General features: G+C 39.6%; 1 protein-coding gene across 2 annotated transcripts in view; it reads right to left on the bottom strand.

Annotated features, from left to right (window-relative positions):
• The window catches only part of Ndfip1 (Nedd4 family interacting protein 1), a 46,762-nt gene that overhangs the window by 8,360 nt on the left and 17,010 nt on the right, over positions 1-21,392 (bottom strand). For both annotated transcript variants that reach the window (XM_028777955.1, XM_028777954.1), the window contains exons 2-6: positions 15,433-15,520; positions 10,993-11,123; positions 7,122-7,209; positions 6,168-6,292; positions 1,066-1,132 (exon numbers count right to left, since the gene is read on the bottom strand). In XM_028777955.1, the coding sequence (XP_028633788.1) occupies positions 1,066-1,132; positions 6,168-6,292; positions 7,122-7,209; positions 10,993-11,123; positions 15,433-15,520 (499 nt within the window). The remainder of the gene's footprint in view (positions 1-1,065; positions 1,133-6,167; positions 6,293-7,121; positions 7,210-10,992; positions 11,124-15,432; positions 15,521-21,392) is intronic.

Here is a 21,392-nt window from a genome sequence, read left to right as displayed (position 1 = left end):
GGGTTCTCACAGTCAGACATAGGTGCTAGGAATCAAATTCGGGTCCCTGCAAAAACACCCTGAACTTTTAGCCACTAAACCATCTTTAAAAGCTACTGGGTTGCTCTGCTATTGCTTTGCAGATATGACAGCACTGATAAGGATGGTCTCTGTAATTTCAGCTTATCTTTATATTATATCTTTATAAATAACAAAGCTACATTAAAATAACTCACCCCAATACAAATTTCCTTAATGATCAGGAAGAAAATAATTTAAAGTAAACAAGAAAAATAAAAATTGTAAGTAATCTGGAGATTACCAGCTAGACTGCCCTCATGTGTGCAAGCACACAAATGTGTATATGTATTTATTTATGTATAGGGCTTTGATTTTTGTTTTGTTTTGTTTTTCTTTTTCTTTTTTTGAGACAGGGTTTCTTTGTGTAGCCTTGGCTGTCCTGGAATTTGTTCTGAAGACCAGACTGGTCTCTAACAGAGTTCTGCCTGTCCCTGCCTCCCAAGTGCTGGGATTAAAGGTGTGTGCCACCACCACCCAGCCCTAGTTTCAAATCTTCCTTTCACTGTAAAGTGAGTCTTCTTATCAATGGTGAACTACAGAATTCTAGGAAGCCCATAATTTCAGAAGTTATGTGTATTAGAGCTATATATACTTTTTTTTGTGGTCTACTGACAGATCTAACAAAAGATGGCTCACATACATACATTTTAATACAATTAGTTACAGTACGCTTATAATAAACTTGGGGTTAAGTTTGCAAACCCTCTGTCGAAGCAACTTGCAAGTAGAAAAAAAGTTATACTGTAGAGTCATTAGCATGCCCCACTGATGACCATTAAGTGGACTAGAAGCATTCACAGCCTCTAGTAACATGTATGCTACTCTACTGGTGGAAACTAGTTAGCCTTTAAGAAAAACATCTGAAAATTGCATTTTAAATTGATGGTTAATACTATACAGTGAGATGAGGCTTTGCTAAAGTAATTTTAGCTGTCTAACTTAAGACATTTTTAAAAAATTAAAAGATAATTTTAAATTTAATTTTCTTATGTTAAAAGTACTTACCTAAAACCAAGAACACCCACCAGAGCCAGTACTGGCCATCAAAGTATCCAGGGAAATAGGTGGAAAACTGAAAGAAGAAGAAGAAAAAGGCAAAGACTTCATTTCAGCCTAACAGAACAATTTCATATACTAATTTAGGGGCATACAAAACACGACTGCCATCAAGAGCATATACAGGTATTTTTAAAAATTTATTTATATAATGTGTATGTTTTACATAAGTATACACACACACACACACACACACACACACACACGCCACAAGAGTCTGGAAGAGAGCATCAGATTCCCCTAGAATTAAGTTATAAATGGGGGCAGAGAGATGGCTCAGTGGTTAAGAGCACTGACTGCTCTTCCAGAGGTCCTGAGTTCAATTCCCAGCAACCACATGGTGGCTCATGACCATCTGCAATAGGATCTGATACCCTCTTCTGGTGTGTCTGAAGACAGCTCAGTGTACTCCTATACATAAGATAAATAAATCTTTAAAAAAAAAAAGTTATGAATAGTTGTGAGCCACTATATAGGTGTTGGGAATTAAATCCAGGTCCCTTGCAAGAGCAACAAGTTCTCTTAACTACTGAACCATCTCAACCATAATAATTTGTAAAGTAAGATCTATTCCAATTTGAAATTGTTTTGACAAATGTAAATTGACTTCTTTAAATGGAAAAAAAAAACCTTTAAGGTTCTCTGCTATATTATAGACTCTTCCTTATTTTGCAAGTACACAAAAGAATGTTTTTTGTTAGTGTTCAGACCAGGGAGTGGGGGGTTAGGTTGTAAATGTACAGCCCAGTCTTGCTCTTTCTGCGTCAGCCCCCTCAAGTGCCGAGATAACTCGCCTGTGCCACCATACTCAGCTCTTAGTTTGTTAAAAAAAAAAAAGTGTTTACAGTCCCTGGCATGGCAGTGTCCCCATCTGAATCCGTTTCTATTTCTACTGTGTGTACGCAGTACTAGAAGCGAGTATTTGGCTGACATCACTGCCTCCACGCCAGTGACCCTCAATTTGTTCCAAGCCCTGACTTCTGAACTTTTTATTACATAGTTCACAGTAATCCGTATACCTTTGCCAGGAACTGGCACAAGGCATTCTTTTGGAAAGTAAGAATTGAAGGCCTCTTAAAAGAGAAAAAGAATACAGATGGCCCTCAACAAAAGCAATTAACTTAACCAGGTGTGGTGGTGCATGCCTTTAAACCCAGCACTCAGGAAGCAGAGGCAGGTGGATCTTTTGAGGTCTACAAAGTGAGTTCCAGGAAAGCCAAGGGTATTATACAGAGAAACTTTGTCTCAAAAAACAAACTACAAAATGAAACAAACAGAAAAAGAAAAAAGCTGTTAACTTTATGATAGAACAGTACATTCAGTAAAAACCATCTTTTGCATTTGAGTCTTTTCCCAGCCTTGGGATAGGTAGGTTGAAACGGTTTCTCAGGATGCTAGGTGGTGGTAGCCAGCCACAGCTCTCAGTCAGCATCGAGATCATAGTGCCAAACAGGCATCATGAAGAACAGCTGAAGCTTGGCACTGTGAGAGGCCATGGAAGGCCATTTGGTGAAGGTGCAAGTGCAGTTGCAGTTGATGGCCCAGGACTGAAGGGTCATGCAAAGGATTTGAGGCTTGGCACCATAAAGAGAGCCTATGAGAGGTTACTGGTCAAGCGTAGTTGCAGCAGAAGACCCTATTGTATTGGAGATGCCAGTTCCATGGGATGATCACCAAGAATAGCAGCAGCAGTGGACATGTTAGGATACTAGGCTGTACCACTCATCAGGGTGAATAGATTATATGCATGTACAGTTCATGTTCTTCTGTGAAATACTGTTGTGTGTTAGTGTGTTATCTGTGCCACCAGCTTTTACATCTGAAATGAACAAGAGCTATAGTAACGAGTCAAAATCTCAGCTCTCCCTCCTGATGCTCAAGTACTGATCTAATGAACCTCTATAGCAGGACTTGTTTTGGTGGGGAATAGAAACTTTTTCAAATTTTTCTGACTTGGTAAGCCATTCTGAGCTTGGTTTTGTTTTAGATACTAAGGACACCTAATAACGTAAGATCAGCCTTTCTATCTAATAGCCTACATTTTTTGGCCATTTAGTAAAAAAATTTAGTGTTTAATAGATTTGCAATTCATTTTACTTTTCTTTGGAGGCCCCGGTGTCCAAAGTCTGAGAATTAAAGCAGCATTCCTTCTTTGTCCATGGGAGATAGCCTCTGAGACACTCATGAATGGCTGAAATGGCAGACAGTTTCAAAGCCTATGTATATGTATACACAATCTTTCTGACATATGAACCCTTGATAAAGTTTGATTTATGAATTAAGTACACTAAGAGATTAATGATAAGTGCCATAGAAATGATTAACAATGTACTGTGATAAGTTATATGAACATGGTTCTTAAAAGAAATCTTGCTGCCATAAAGATCTGAGAAACAGTATGGGATTTTTTTTTCTCTTTCATTATTGTGTGAAACCTTTCACTGAAAAGAAGTATGTGGCTTCTCTTTGGCGAATCCAAACTGCTGGTATCACTACTTTTGCAATTTGGAACCCTCACCATTTAAAATAAGGATTTATTAAGCACAAGCACTGTGATACCAAGATGACCTGATAACCAGGATGGCTCCTGAGCAAGACAAGTTTTGAATAGGATGGTTTGAAAAATTATTACTGTTCTATATGGCAATATAGAACAATTGGGGCCAGGAATGGTGGTGCAAGCCTTTGATCCTAACACTATGGAGATAGAGGCAGGTGGATTGCTGCGAGTTCAAAGCCAGCCTGGTCTACACAGCAAGACCCAGGTCAGCCAGGACTAAATAGTGAGACATCTCAAACCAATGAAACAAACAAAAAAACCTTATTAACTGATTCTTTCTAGAAAAACTCAGACTTTAACCAGAGGTAACTGAAATTGAGAAGCAGAGATACAGAAGGCTCCAATGCATACCTACTTTCTTTTTTCTTTCTATTCCGTGTGTGTGTGTGTGTGTGTGTGTGTGTGTGTGTGTGTGTGTGTGTGAGAGAGAGAGAGAGAGAGAGAGAGAGAGAGAGGGGAGAACCTCAGGTGTTGGTCTCTGTGTTATATGCAGACACTAGCTGACCTGCTTCCCTTCCAGAGATCCTTCTTTGCCTCTTATCTCCATCTCCCCACAGGAGCACCAGTATTTCAGAGCATGTACTACTGTATCTGGCTTTTACAGAGGTTTTAGGAATCCAAAAATCAGGACATCACATTTGTGGCAAGGACTTTCCCCAGCTCCTAATATTTTCTTTCTAAATAAAGTAACGGTTAAAATTTAAAAAGAAATGACAACTTCTCTTGAACTTGGGCCTTAAAGTCCATGGGTTTTGACTGTTTCTCATTTTCCCTAAAAGTCTATGTTTTTAGATGAATATAAATTAGCTCTCCAGGGAAAAGCCCACAATTATTTAATTTTCAAAGGATTTTGGATTCCTAAAGTAGCCAATGAGTTCTTTAAACCTGCTTTGAAAAACTGCAATGGCCAATTAATATCCATTAATTAGTTATGTGTGTGCTGTTTATATGTAATGTGCATGCATGATGAAACATGTACCTGTGCTCTGTCTGACACATGGAAGCCAGAGCAAGACATCAGGTGTCTTCTACCACTTTTCACCTAATCTCCTCAAGACAAGGTCTCACTAAACCAGACGCTTGCCTTTTGGACTAGACTGGCTCTGGGATCTGTCCATCTCCACTTCCAGTGCTGTGGAGGTTACAGACTTGCACAGTTATCACCACCTTTTTATGTGGGTGGAGGACACTCGAACTGAGGTATTCACACTTGAAAGCAAGTGCTCATACCCACTGAACCATCTTCCCAGCCACAGTATGACAATTTATAATAATCTGGCTTTGTCAACAAACTCATCTGAAGACAAAGGATACTTGTTTTGTTTATAGACAGGATTTTTCTGTATAGCCCTAGCTGGCCTGAAACTCACTGCGTAACTAGGCTGGCCTTGAACTTACAGATCCACCTATCTCTGCTGGGATTATAGGTGTGGGTCGCCCATGTGTAGCAGCAAAGTATACTTTATTGAACGCACTGATGAATCTGATTCAATATCTACGCTTTCTATTTTTTATTTTTATTTTATTTTATTGAGACAAGGTTTCCCTGTCTATCCCTGGAATAAATAAAATAAATTTGTCTGAAACAAATTCTGTAGACCAGGCTAGCCTTGAATTCACAGAGATCCACTTGTCTCTGCCTCCCAAGTGCTGGGATTAAAGGCAGGCATCATTACCACCAGGAAACATCTAAACTTTTAAGGCATACTTTGTATTGGATCCTGAACATGCATATCCTGAACATGCACAGAAGCTCCACCAAGATCAGGCACTTTATCAAGGAGCATCCTGAGAAGACTAGGGATGGCGAGAGTCCTGAGTTCTAGGAGACTGAACATAAGTGCATCCTAAGCTCACTAAAGAAATTTTAGAAACTCAGGCCAAGCATCGTGTGAACCTTTGCTCCCTCTTTGAAACCATTTTATATAGCTGTGTGGCTGTAACAAATTAAAGCTAGTTTTGTTTTGTTTTTTAAAGATCCTAAATGTTCTAGAATTTAAAGTATTTTATGCAATTTCACCTGGGTATTCCTATATCAAAGACACACATTTCTATAATTTTATTAAAAGAAATTCCCTATGTAGCAGTAGATATTGCTATATAGCCTTAGTCCTAGAAGGAAAAATTAGGGAAAGATAAAGTTGTGAGATTAAAAGTTTAAGAGAATTAACTTGAAGGATGCCTACCTTTTGTGAGACAGTAAAGAAATACCCTTTGTGTCATAGACACTCCAGACTATACATATTCATTAACATATTTTAAGCATCAAAACAACCTGTAAGATAGATCACCTGCTTGAATCTGAACATGAAAGATGGAGACAGGAACTGTGTGCAATTGATTTTAGCTCCCTTTATCATGGAACCAGAACAAAGACAAACCAAATTATCACTTTAAATGTTAAGATAACAAACGGTGAAAATGAAAACATTCAAAGTCATTCCAATTACTGCCTCTCTTCATGATCTATGTTCTCTGCTATCCAACTTACCCTGACAATAAGGATCCACTTAATTAGAGAAAGACCAAATCCTGAGATGGCCCCATACCTTCCCGCAGCTGAGGTGGTCAGACAAAAAGACAAGAAAAATCCAATCCAGTTGAAGAGGAATGCCACTGTAAGAGTGGAGGGAAAAGATATGTTAGCCAAGAACAGGAGTGTGCTCTACAGCAGCCTCCCCACAAGAGCCCTCTCTTCCATCTCTCTCAAAAGCAAAGGGAAAGACTCTGAGTCTCACGCTTGTTCCTCCATGGGCGCTGCTGTCTTTGCTGCCATACAGGCTGGAAAGTAAACTAAACACTTTGGAAATTAAACTGGAGCCCCAGAGGAATGTAATGCAAGTTTCTCATCCTCCTGCTCTGTTTTCTGACAGCTCTTACCGTCATTTCCTTTGCACTGTGCTTTCTGTGCTTTAATCGAGTAAATAAAAAAGTGCTCACTGCTAAGTGATGTGGATAAAAACATAAATATATGGCCTGGGGGTGGTGGCGCACGCCTGTAATCCCAGCACTTGGGAGGCAGAGGCAGGCGGATCTCTGAGTTTGAGGCCAACCTGGTCTACAGAGTGAGCTCCAGGACAGCCAGGGCTACACAGAGAAACCCTGTCTCGAAAAACCAAAAAAGAAAGACAACATAAAAAGAGGGAAACCAGACTGACTTTGATTTTTTGGGTTTGTTTGTTTGTTTGTTTGTTTGTTTTTTTGACCAGATTGACTTTGATCTATCAGAAAAATGTAAGCTTACAGGACAAAACCCATCAAAGTTGCTGCACTCCTACTTGGCCACCTGAGTATGAGCAGGTGTGACAACAGTGGACCCTGTGGGTCTGGAGGATTAGATTTGGCCTGTGTACAAATGAAGCACCCATAACTGCTTTAACCACACTTTCCATTAATGGCTTCAGAGCACGTGGGTTGTAGGAGTGACTGGTATGTATATACTTACTGAAAAACGTTAACATAAAAATCCCATCATTTCCTATCCTCAGCTGGTCAGCATCATCAAAATCATCCCGACCCACAAAATCTTCATCCTAAATGAAGAAAAAAGAATTAGGCAAGGTCATAATGAATTACTTCTAGACAAAAGAATAACATCAGGAAAAATACAAGGAATGAATACAAGGATCTAGGAGTACATTTATTACTGGTTCAATTCAGAACTACAAACATTAACACTCAGTAACTTAGAGCAGTTATGAATCATTTTAGTATCTCCAGAGCCTTCTAATTATTTCATAGTCCAAGCTACTATTCTTAATTTTTAAATTAGATTTATTTTTATTTTATTGGTGTTTATGACTGCATGTATGTCTGTGTGAGGGTGTTGGATGCCCTGAAACAAGAGTTACAGACAGTTGTAAGCTGCCATGTTGGTGCTGGAAATTGAACTCAGGTCCTCTGGAAAAGCAGTGAGTGCTCTTAACCCCTGAGCCATCTCTCCAGTTCCACTAGTCTTATCATTAGTTATTATTTGTACTGCAGACTGAACCTAGGTCCTCGCAAACGCCAAGCAAGAACTCTACCATTAAGCTACATTTCTAGCCCCATACCAAATTCTTTCAAGAAAATCCTCAGCTGGGCACATCCTGAACCCCAGAACTCAAGAGTCAGAGGCAGGTAGAACGATTTCTAAGCCAGTCTGGTCTATATAGCAAGTTCTAGTTTGCCAAGGGATACATAATCAGACCCTATCTCAAACAAGAAAAAAATGACCTACATAGGCTCTGTTGGAGGCTGTGGTGGTTTGAATAGATTTGGCCCCAAAGACTCATGTTTTTTAGTCTTGACCCATGGGGAATGGCACTATTAGAAAATGTGGACTTGTTGAAGGAAGTCTGTCACTATAGGGAGGGCGGTGGCTTTGAGGTCTCCTCCTATGCTCAGGCTCTGCCCAGTGTGGAAGATAAGTCTCCTGGCTGCCTGTGAATCAAGATGTAGACCTCTCAGCGACTTCTTCAGCACCATGTCACCCTGCATGCTGCCATGCTTCCTGCCATGATGATAATGGACTGAACCTTTGAATCTCTAAGCCAGCCCCAATTAAATGTTTTCACCTTTTTAAGAAGAGTGTAAAAAAAAAAAAAGTTGCCTTGATCATGGTATCTCTTCACAGCAATAAAAACCTAACTAAGACAGAGGCTTATAATGTCAGGAATCTAGAGCCCATTGAAGAGGAAACACTGGTAATGCAAGTGCTTCCTGAGGCTGAGCCAAGGGGCAAGGACAGAGTGCTCATCCACAAAGAGCACCTGGCTACTCAATGCTCAGCAATGTATGTTTGTACTGGAATACAGAGTTGACAACTCAGTTCTTACTGACAGATAGGATCTGTCCATTCTAATCTGAAAAGACAATTATTATTTTTACAGTCTAGAAGGAACATGGTCCTGGCTAACACTAAGTGGAGACTATGTATTGAATGATTTGAAAGTAACTTGGATACAACTTCAAAGTAAAAGTGACCACACTTTTACAGAGCTCAGTAAGAGCTTCTCAAATGAAAGCAGAATGTCTTTGGGACAAATAAAAGTTGAAGATCTATAACAAATGCTACAGGAGTTCTCTCTGGAGCTTGGGACCTATACAGGGACATTGGCAGTGGTCACTTTCTTTTGTAATTTAACAAACTTCCTCCACTGTTGGAAAATTTTATGATACATAATTTGTCTTATACTTTCAAAAATTAGCAAATAATCAGGCTGGAGAGATGGCTCAGTGATTAAGAGCACTGGCTGCTCTTCCAGCGGTCCTGAGTTCAATTCCCAGCAACCACATGGAGGCTCACAACCATCTGTAATAGGATACAATGCCCTCTTCTGGTGTGTCTGAAGACAGTGTACTCATATACATCAAATAAATAAATACATCTTTTAAAAATAGCAAATATCTAATATTCTGACTTATTAACATTAACAGAATGTGATTCCAGATTGAAACTAGTTCTGTATTAGTATTTATTTTGTGTAATTACTCAAAGATACACTACAAGGATAACTAAGCTAGCTTCTGAGAGCACTGTCTGTATCTTTAGTTTTTCTTCTTATCCTCTGTATACCTGTGACTCCTATCACGTTGCTAAGCTCATGCTTTCAAAATACCACTAGTCTTTTCATATTCTTATTTGAAATTTTGAAGATTCTCCCTAAGCTACACACCAGTTGCAAATGTTTCAGCTTATTGTTCCAAGGATACAAGAAATGAGAGTTCTGGTCACATCTCCAGACTCCATTCACAAACTCCTTGCTCACATAAAACCAATCATTCTATCCACAAAACCCCTGGTTGAACAAATGTATGTTCTAGGTTTTTCCCTCTATCAGAACTCTAGGTTATCGACAAACCCAATCTTCTCCGTATGATCATCTAGTAAAAAGACGAAGTTCTTGATGTCCACAGCTCATGTGCAGTATAGGTATGAGTATCTGGGAGCCTTTTACCTAAGCTGGATGGTAAGTAAGATCGATGCAAACAAATCTCCGTACTTACCCACTGCAAAATATATTCCACTCTATATAAAAGTACCTTTATATATCTACCTTTAACAAGTTCCTAAGCATGCAGATTTGTCTAAAGAATTTTAAGTGTTCTGTAATTAATCTGAGCTAATTTCTATACTGATCTATTCACCACAGATTCCAACAGGTCTTCAGAGTGCAGTGACAAACTTACATAAAAAAGATGAAGGAAACCTACCTCTCACTGGAACACTGGACAGAAGTTAAGCACTATTATAAGTACTAAACCAGAGAGGGAACACTTCTTTTGGTGACCTAAGAGAGGCATTGCTGTGGCTGGCACAAAAAGTAAGATGCATAACATGTGACATATGACAGGCATAAACAGAAACCTTCCCTTGCATAAAGACCTGCTGTAATTTGGTGCAAACTCCTTCCCTGACTTTATAAGTAGGCTGTTTGGGTCTACTTGGTAAGTTGGTTAGAAGACAAACTCTTCTGGCTGCTTCCTCAGTCTGCAATGTCAGACCCAATAAAAGGATCCTCATTCGGTCTTTACTTGTCTACTTTTAAGTAGAGCTAAAGGTCCAAGGCTGCACAAGAGTAGGCACGCTAGAAAGTACTGCCTGCTGCTGCCACTTGCTGAGTGTCTGCTTATTTTTGATTCCTTCCTTCCAGCATCCCATGTACTTCAGGCTGACTATGAACTCAGTATGCAGCTGAGTATGACCTAACACTTCTAATCCTCCTGCTTCTACACCCAATGTGGTGGGATTACAGGTATGTGCCACCATATTTGAGGTATGTTATGCTGGGGATCAAACCTGTGGTTCTGTACATGCTAGGCAAGCACTCTACCAACTGAACTACACTCCTATCTGCAACAATCTTAAACACCTGCTAACTCCTATCTCCAGCAAGCTGGGAAGAATCTGAACTTACAAATGGCATAATCTGGAATGTTTATCTGGATGATGCTAGGTTCATGAGTTTAATTCAATGATGTCATTTGTATTTCTTCTCTTCATAGGCATCCCTAACAGCTATTAGCTAATACCAAAGTGTATACAAATCAAAGCATAACCCGTGTATTTCCTAAGTCCTCTCCTCCTACCCCTGGAGGCTTGAAAGGAAGGTGGTAGTAGAAATAGTCTTAGAAACACAGGAAAATGAACAGGTCAATGATTTTCTGTCTAGTGCATCATATTCAGGAAAAAATGCTTATTATCCCAAAAGAAAATGTATATGCTTAAAATTGGCAGTAATCAAGACAATTCTAGTAACACAATAGTGGGATAATGAAAATAACTGAATTCCAACTAAGCAGCCCAAAACAACAAAGATAAAGAAAGTGCTTACTCTTCCAGGAACCAAAGGAATTGTAGCTTCAGTCTTGGTTCTCTCTGCCTCGTCATAACTGGGCAGTGTTGTAGCCACATTATACGATGGGGGCTTTGGAAACCCAGATTCATCTTTGTAGTCAAAATATGCTGCAGAAAAAAAGGAAGTAACAAAATCTATCTGAAGCAAAGGATATTTATAAATGAATGTAACACTCAGGATGACTTTTAAGTGTATATTTAAAAACCAAATTTACCACTCCTTTAATTCCAGCACTCAGAAAGCAAAGGCAGGTGGATCTCTGTGAGTTCAAGGGCAGCCTGGTCTACAGAGCAAGTTCCAACCCAGCCAAGACTACACAGTGAGACTCTGTCTATAATAAACAAACAAACAAACAAGTAAAAACAAAAACTCACTTTACATCTTCCTTATTCCCAATTGTTTTGGATCACTATGAATTCAACAGGCATTTCCTTCTGTGGAACTGGGAATCAAACCCAGGGCCTTGTGCACTGTAGGCAAGAACTATACCACTGAACTGTATCTCCAACCCTCTTTTCACTTTTTATTTTGCCCAGGCTACCCTTGAACTTAGAATCTTCCTGTCCCAGACTCCTAAGTGACCACTAAACCTGGTGATTTAAATAAAGAAAGAACACTTAGGCAAACACTTTATATGAGTCAGCATGGTAGCACACGCCTGTGATCCCAGATACTTGGGATATGAATGATACAGGGTCACATGCTCCAGTCCAGCTTAGGCAGCATAGCAAGATCTCCTATCAAAGGGTTAAAAAGCCTTCTCATGTGCACTAAGACCTAGACTGTGGTTTCCTTTTATTAACAAATTTAAAAGAAGGAAACACCTAATATCTCTGTGCTCTTGTTCTTACACTCATGTTTTTACTTCACACTGTTCTCTGATGTGCTGAGATAACCAATTTGGTTATAAAATAATCCTCTCTATAAAATCTTCATTTCCTCTTTTGAACAGTGTATTTCTAGCTCACCAACTACTCTTACAAAGATTCAGCATAACAGAAAAGATATATTTATAAGATTTACTTCTAATTTTTTTAAGTTTTGTAAAAAGAAAATCCTATAGTTCATCTCCCATTTTCTTTCTTTTATTCTCTAGTTATAAATTAATTTCTCTATTAAAATTTTCTCTCTGAACAAAGTCTTGCTGTATAATCCAGGCCTCAAACTACCATTGTCCTGCTTTGACTTCCAGAGTACTGATATTAGAGGTATGAGCTACTACAGCTAGTAAGTTTAACATTTTCATTGTAATGCATTATTGAAATTATAGCTCATCAATGCCCCTCATTAACAGAAAACAGAAAGGAAATAATAATCTCCCTTTTTCTCATATTTCTCCTCGTCTTTAACAGGATCTAGCCATATATAGAAAGTCTGTACTCAAACTGTCTCCAGTCTCAGCCTTCCAAAGGCTATTGCAGGCATGAACTATCATGCCCAGTATTCAGGTGCCGGCTGTGGTGGCACAACCCTGTAATCCTGACTCTATCTGGGTGGAGGCAGGAAAACCAAGAGTTCAAGGTCATTCTCCCTATACCTAGTTAATGAAGATAGCCTGGTCTATGAGAGACCTATTCTCAAAACAAAACAAAAATTCAATATCCATTTTTAAAACATAATAAAAATAAATAACTTCCTTAATTTGGTCACAAATGTTTAGAAAATACCCATCAGCATGATCCAGGCTATAATAGCCCAGTGACAGAACACCTGCCTCATATATATAGGACCCTAATTTCAGTCTCTAGTACTGCAAGCAAACACCCAAAGAAAACAATAGTCATTGGTAAATTATTTATTAAAAGCTTTCTCCCTCATGATTAGAGAACAAAGGGCTGGAAAGACAGTTCAGAAGTTACAAGTGCTTTCTGCCACTCCAGAGGCCTCCAGTTTAGTTCCCAGAATCCGCACTATGAGCTCACAATCTTGTAACTGCAGCCCCAGGGGATCCCATCCCCTTTTCTAGCCTCTGCTGGTACCCACACAAGAATGGCATATATGCACAAATATGTTTATATAAATTTGAAAAAAAAAAAAGGATAAGCCATTAGCTGTACCTGAATATACCAACACTAAACAAAATCTCAGTAAATAGTAGATGTCTGACCATGTTCCCAAGTTTGGCATTACACAGATGCCAACGTTTTGTGGGTATGTGTGTCTGTGGTATATGCATGTGTGTTTGTGGTGAACACTTTTGTGTCTAAGCATCCATGTATATGGGGAGGCTAGAAGTAAACACTGTATATCTTTCTCTATCACCTCTCCCCTCCCCCCATCCCTATTTTATGTGCGGGCTTGTGTGGGAGAGGGTATTTGGTGTACCATGTGTGCTTATGTACAAGTTCATGTATGTGCACATACATGAAGGCCTGAGGTTGACAATGGATACTTTCCTCTATCTACAGTTTTTGAAACAAGGTCTCTCAGTTAATTTGGAGCTCAGCAATTGGCTACACCAGCTGGCCAGAGAGCTCCTGAAATCTATCTGTCTCTACCCACTAGCATTGCAGTTACAGATATACATGAAATCCTGTCTCAAACTCAAACTCACTCTGTCTCTTTCTCTCTCACACACATATCCTCCACAGCTGATAAAGACACGACCCATGCTGGGCAGTGGTGGCGCACGCCTTTAATCTCAGCATTTGGGAGGCAGAGACAGGCGGATTTCTGAGTTCGAGGCTAGCCTGGTCTACAGAGTGAGTTCCAGGACAGCCAGGGCTATACAGAGAAACCCTGTCATAAAAAAAAAAAAAAAAGACAAGACCCCACTATCTAATTGGATTTATCTACCAGAGATTATATCTAGTTATAATCTCTATGTCAAAAGGAGAATATTTAGAAAGAATAACCAACCCCCCCCAAACCAAAAAATTTTACAATTACAGAAGGTAAGATATTCAAATATTCATCAGTAAAGGAATGATTTGGGGTAGCAAAACATAAAGGACTTTTGCTCGTGAATGAAACAGTGAATCTAAACTCTTATTAATGAGGTGGGTACATACATTTAAGGGAAGATTAATATTCATGATCAGAGTCTTGTAATCCAGGGCTGGGGAACAAACCCAGAGCCTCATACACGGCAAGAAAGCACTCTACCACTGAACTATATTCCCAATCTCTTGGTGTCCTAGTTTTAGGCTGATAATCTACAGTCCTCCCAAAGTCTGAAACTTAGCAGGGTGAGTTTGTGGAGATCACAAATAAAAGAACCGTAACTACTATAAGGGAATCGAAATGCGAAGACCAAGACCAGAGCTTAGACACTAAAGCCAGACTAGAGGTAAGATGCTGACCTATGTTCCACAAAACTAAAATGGAGGCCTTATGACCCCAGCCTACCAATGGAATCAATCTTATATCAACTCTCAACAGCCTTCCCAAGATCCAAAATAAAAGGATGCTAAGGCTGTTAAGGCTTTACAAAGATGAATGTCTTCAACTTTCTTATGATGAAGTAGAGGCTGGGGTTCAGCAGTGGCACATGGCTCTACTTGCCACTCTGCCACAATCCTGTTTTATAAAATATGGAATGGCTCTATTCAAACTGGTGAATTGGAGCTGAAGCTCAGTGACCAAGAGTACTCTGCTCTTGCAAAAGACGTGGGTTCGATTCCCAGCACCCACATGGTAATTCACAACCATTTGTAGCTCCAGTTCGAGCAATCTCATAGATTCCATGCAAGCGAAAGAAACACTCTCACATAAAATAAAATATATAAACCTAATTTTAAAACAAAACTGGTGAACTTTGAAGGACTATAGCAGAAATGATTATCAGAAACTCTAGCTACCAAAAGTTCTACTAACATTGTGTTTTTTCTCACATACATGAGAAGCTTCTCTAATGAAGAAATTATGAAAACTTAGGTGATCACTCAGTTCTTCAACCCTTCCCTCCCTCCCTCTCTCCCTTCCTTCTTCCCTTCCTTCCTTTCTTGTTTGTGTTTTTATTTTGGTTTTGTTTGTTTGTTTTTGAAACAAGGTCTCATGTAGTCCAGGCTGACCACCAACTTGCAAAGCACTTCTCCAGGGCTGAGGCTGCAGGTGTTTGACATAGCAGTTTCCCCTCCCTTTATGAGTCAGCTGGAATGAACCTGAGCTCTCCAAAAAGGTAGCATGGTAAATGGGGTTTGGGGCTTTGGCTTCCAGAGTCTTCTTTTGGCTTTGCTTTGTAGAGGGTCATCTTCACCCTTCATTGGCCTTACAATGTGTGTCTGTTCCTCACCACTAATAAAGCCCTTCTTTACCAGCTGGAAAAAAGGAAAGGTGTTTTCACCTTGGGCTACAAATTAAAATTCAAGCCATAGAAAACGTATGGAAAGCTGATGAGAAGACAAACACCAACCAACATCTACTGGACAAGTCTGAGTAGGTTAAGCGTCAGGCAGCCCTGGCTTCAGCACCCACCTGCACTCTCTGCAGTGACACTGCTGTATGGTGGAGGGGCATCACCTGCAGTCTGCGCAGGTTCCCCAGGCTCCTCTTCATTCTGCAACTGAATAAAAACATCAGTATTAATATACACATAAGACAAATTGTAAAGATGCAAACCTAAAACTAGAGTAGCCTATCTGGAAGGCTGCCTGACATTGTGTTTATTTCCTACACCTTAAAATGTGCAAACTCTCTTCTAAAGTACCCTATTCCCGGGAAAAAATACTTTACAGAAATAATTAGACAAAAAGAAGTTACTCGAGAATGACACTCCAAGTAGGCATGGTATATTCATGGTAGACCCAGCACTTGAGAAGCTGAGGCAGGAACATCAAGAGCTGTAGACAAGACTGGACTACATAAAATATGAGGGTTATCAAAAAACAGAAAAAGCTAAATATAGCCCAAGCTTGCTCCAAATTTGTCAAGAAGCTGATGAAGGCCTTGAACTCCTGACCTTGCCACCTCTGCTTCTCAAGTGTTGAGATTACAGGTGTATGTCACCATGCCCAGCTATCAAAAATGAGATTCAAGGAAAAAAAATGTAAGTGAAGAAAACTTAACAACTTGGATACTTATAGAACTATTACATGAAAGGCTGATTTTTTATCAAACTACACATTGTTTAATTTTGTTTGCAAAAAGGTAAATATATAAATGGAAAGATCAAGAATGACACATATCTACAATTCAGCACTACCTCTAGGTAATGGAAGCATAAAGGATTTCTTCTTGTTTACATTTAGGCTCTAATTTTCAGTACTTAACATTCATCACTCGCATAGTTTCTTTAGATTCAGAAAAGCAATCTGATAGGACAAAGAACAAAAATAGGGAAACCAAGCCTTACCGTTTTATTCTGTTTCTAAGTAGACATTTAACATTAAGTAACTGAGACAGTTCTGAAAACATAAACTCCTAACCTCTGTTAGCACACTGTCTTTTCCCTATCTCAGCCTTGTTCTGGGTAGCTAGATTTTTCAGTTCTTTAATTTAGTGTTTTAGAGGTCGGAATCAAACTCTGGACTTTAGGAATCCCAGGCAAGTGGTTTACAGCAGAGCTGACTCTCTGGGTCCTCCAGTTATTTTAAACAGCTCACACTGGGAGAGAGGAAGAGAGGGAGGGAGGGAGAGAGAGAGGGAGGGAGGGAGAGAGGGAGAGAGGGAAAGACAGGGAGGAGAGAGGGAGAAAGAGGGGGGGAGGAAGAGAGAGAGAATATGCCTATTGCTGCTGCTATGGATGACCCACCCAAGTCACTGTCATAAAACAGAGTTGTCTTAATAGATTATAGTTTTTAAATGAGATGTCCTATATTGGAGTTAAACTATAAAGGGAATTTGCTGATGTAAGCAACAAAGTCTGATCTTGTTTTCAGTATTACCACACAGGAAGCCAACTGAAGTGCTTGTGAAACACACCAGCTCTTAAGCACACTTTACAAAGAAGTCCATGGTGAACTGAGACAGAACAGAATGAGCTTGGGGGTCTGACATAAAGCAGAGCCTGTATCAATCTCCAAACATGTGCTATACAGAACTAGATTACTACAAAAATTTAGTTTGACATGGGTTCTTGGGCCATATTCTTAGTAGCATCTATCACCTAGACATTTTTTGCCCCTACCCTCCATCCCTGTGCTGGGTATGAATCCTAGTACAAAGTTTTACCACTGATTTTCATTTCCAGGTCTTGCTTTTTTTTTTTTTTGAGGCAGGGTTTTCCTGTGTATCTTGGGCTGGCCTGGAACCACTAATCCCCTTATCTCAAATACTGGGACTATAGGCATGTGTTATCATTTCTGGCTTGAGCCCATTTTTTAGCTCTAACAATCTAACCTTAAACTTAGGGCACTCCCAAATAATTGCACTGTAACCTAAGGTAAGTTTTCCCTTGGAAATGAAAGCATAGAGGTAAAATAGCTATAGGAAAACCGATGTTCCAGGGACATCAAATAGTCAATTATTCAAAGAGCTCCTTGCAGCAGGGGTCTCCTCAACCAATTGTCTTAATATTATCTGAAGCCCTAGAAAGATGCTCTCAGCCTCCTCATAACTAATGAGCACTGTATGAGAGAAGACAGCACCAAGCAAGAGACAGAACAAGAAAGAGCAAGATGCAAGAATGCAGACTTCATTGTAGCAGTTGGTACCATTCTGTATTTCACTTGGCTTGACATTTCTAACCTGCTTTAAAATTCTGGAGTCTGGTCAAAGCAAGCATGTCTCGTTTACATAACTTGGTTTCAGAAAGGAAGCTTGGCAGTTCTAAGAAACACAGACATTCAAAAAACTCAGGAGGTAAAGAAGTCTGCCATTCCAATAGCTGTAAGATAGGCTGCCCGTCTCCTAGCAACCTGGAAATGTGATAACTCTCCAGCACAGTAACAGATAATAGAGCAAAGAAATTCCAGCCTTCTTAGAAACACCATCTCTTTGGCGAGGAAAAGAGAAACATTACCAGGTCAAGATTTTTTTCCCTCTTAAAATACGGTATTTTAGAACCATACATTTTCAACTAAAAAGTGGAAAAACAAAAGCAATTCCCCCAAAAACATTATGACTATGGAGGCCCCACATGTTGGGCTAACCCCCAACTCACAGCCTCCTCCTCCTCATGCAGAAATCTAATTACTTCCACACTGCTGATGATAAGATTAGGCTCAGGAAAGCTGCTCTAAAACACAACAGTATTTGCTCACAGGAGGGGGCAAAAGTCATGTCATTCCAAAGGCCACATGTGCTGATCACCATCCATGTTTAATAATGATTTGCTGAACAACAGAAACATAAGCATCTGCATTCTCACACTTTAGAACCTCCAGTCTATCACTCACTAATGAAACAGTGAAATACATGCGCCACAACTAAAGTGCAGAACATGCTGGGAAACAGTTTACTTGGTTCCATAATGGATTTTGCCCACTTTCCTGTTCTGTCCCTGGGGACCTTTCTGGTGCAGTCTACCCAGCCATGTCTCTTTAGGAGATCCTCCCTCTGGATGCTCACAGAGAATGAGCATGTTTTTTCTGGGTCAAGGCTGGAAAGGATCCCACTCTTCCATCAGCTGGGTCAAGTGAGCCCAGGTCCACCTTAACTATCACAGTATGGGACTGGCTGCAGTGAGTGGGTCTTTGAGGCAGGTCTAAAATGGGGATCTTAACTCAGAGCACACCAAATGCTACTGAGGAAGGAGGTCTCTGATGGTGACTCTGGAGACTCACAAATACCACCAAAGCTAGATTTCCCTGCCCCCTCCATTACACTGCTTTTGTTAAAATTCAAACCAACTTTATCTTTATTGTGATAAACAATAATGACTTTTTTTTTTTACAAACAAAACCAAAACATTACTTACAAATACACAGAGAAAGCCAGATGTAGTGGCTCACACCTATAATCTCAGTACTTGGGAGGTTGAAGCTGGAAGAACATTAAGGACAAATTCCAGGCCAGCCTGGGCTGCTACACACTGAGATCCTGCATGCCAGACAAGGAGCCATATACAAAATGCTAAGTTTAACATGAAAAAAAGTTTAATATGCTCGCTTTCTCCGGCAAGATGCTAATAAGCTAATAATCTGAAAATTCAAGTGGCTTTTTGCTTTGTCACACTCTTACACTGTGTGCTGACTTTCCCATAATCCCACTTGGTACATGGTCTTAATGAGCTATGATACCTTTTGGTCTTTCTTGATAATCTTTGATTTAAAAAAAATATGTATCGTGAGGGCTGGAGAGATAGCTTGGCAGTTAAGAGTACTGACTTATCTTCCAAAGGACCCAAGTTCAATTTCCAGCACTCACATGGTGGCTTACAACCATCTGTTAACTATGTCTGTGGTATATCAACATATATGTAGGCTAAACACACATACATATAAAACTTAAAATTTTTTTAAACATCATCTTAGGTCTAGAAAGACATCACAGTAGTTAATGCTTGTTTTTCTTCAGAGGTCCTAAGTTTGGTCTCCAGTACCCATGGTCACATGGCTTGCAACCAGCTGTAACTCCTGCTCCAAGAACTCCAATGCTCTTTTCTGACCTCTCCAGGTAACTGTACACACCTGGCATATATACAGAGACCCACACAAAGACACACACAGACAAATAAATACAAACGAACAAAAGCTTACAAAAATAAATCTAAAAAATCTAGAAAGAGGTGCTATTATTTTGTTTTTAAAATTAAGTCTACAAAATATAGTGCATCTAAAATAAAGGGATCATCCTCCTTTGAATCTAAGTACTGTGCCTACTAGAAATAAATATAGCATTTTAAATTAAAATCTGAGCCAGGTACAATGACACTTGCTGGTAGTCTCAACTTGTGGGGAAACTGAGGCAAAAGATTCATTTAAGCCTAGTAGACTAAGGCCAAGCTGGGAATCCTGGAAACTGAGTATATTCCTATCTCCAAAAACAACCAAAACTGCTAGCTATGTGTGGGAAGACAGGCCTATAAATCCCAAAAAGTTAGGAGATGGGAGATGGGAGCATCAGGAAGCCAAGGTCATGCTGGGCTACGTAGTAGAAGCCAGAAATCCTCACTACAGAAATAATATACAGTTCTAATAGAAGCAACTTTGAATTTAGTTAGTAGAAAGATCCTTATAGGGGCTGGAGAGACAGCTTGGTGGATACAGGTGCCTGCTACAAACCTGACAACAAGGGTAAGCCAGACGCAGTGATGTCCAGCAATCCTATAGTGATATAGGAGGTAGACAGAAATATTCTCAGAAACTCTTGGGCCATATATCCTGGAGTATATCGAGAGGCAGAAAAGAGAGAGTCTGACTCAAAACACAAGGTGTAAGGAGGAAACCTCCACAGGCATCCCACAGCAATACACACACCACATATATATCTTCGGATTTAAAACAGCTGTTTTGAGGAACAGCAAAGTAAATCTCGGACTGGATCTTACTAAGAGGCAACATGTAATCTTACAGGAGTGGTACTAGCCCAAGGCATTTACATTATCTAAAGGCCAGAAAAACAACAACAAAAAATTCTTACTACATCAAGTAGGTATGGTTAGGCACACCTATGACCCCAGTCCATGGGAGGCACAGACATGATCTCAAAAGCTCAGATTCCTGGTCTACACTTGAGTTCTGAGCTGCTCTCAATAAAACCAATTCAAAACAAACCTCACAAATCTTTACACCCATATATAAGATGTCAATATATACCTCACATAAACAAAAGAAACATGGCAAATAATGCAAACTAGTTAACAGATCCATAACATTATATTTGCCCTAGTTAATTTGTTGTTGTTGAGTCCTATTTAATTTTATCATTCTAAAATATTTTAGTTTTTTTTTTTTTCAAGGCAGGATTTCTCTGTGTAGTCCTGGCTAATTTTAGTTTTTTTAAAGACTTAATTTTATGTGTATGAATGTTTTATCTGCATGTATATATATAGTACATGTGTGTGCGTGGTGTCTTCAGAAGTCAGAAAAACGTATAAGAGTCTCTGGAACAGAAGTTATAGATGGTTATGAACTACTATGTGCTGGTAACCAAACCCAGGTCCTCTATAAAAATAGCAAGTGTTCTTAACCACTGAGCTCTCTCTCTAGCCCCTGTTGTTATTTTATTTTGTATTTTGTGTTTTTCAAGACAGGGTTTCTCCAAGTAGTCATAGCTGTCCTGGAACTCTGTAGACCAGGCTAGCCTCAAACTCAGAATGCTTCTGTCTCTTGAATGCTGGGAATAAAGACATGTGCCACCATACTCAGCTTTACCTTAAGAGTCTAATCTTTTTTTTTTTTTTTTGGCCCCACTCACTTCAGCCCAAAGGTTTCTATTTATTATGTTAGTACACTGTAGCTGTCTTCAGACACTCCATAAGAGGGCATCAGATCTCATTATAGAGGGTTGTGAGCCACCATGTGGTTGCTGGGATTTGAACTCATGACCTCCAG

The sequence above is a fragment of the Grammomys surdaster genome, unplaced genomic scaffold (genome assembly GCF_004785775.1).
Source record: "Grammomys surdaster isolate TR1022 unplaced genomic scaffold, NIH_TR_1.0 317, whole genome shotgun sequence".
NCBI lineage: Eukaryota > Metazoa > Chordata > Mammalia > Rodentia > Muridae > Grammomys > Grammomys surdaster.
The sequence above is the reverse complement of the archived record's forward strand: the minus strand, read 5'-3'. Positions and strand labels throughout refer to the sequence as shown.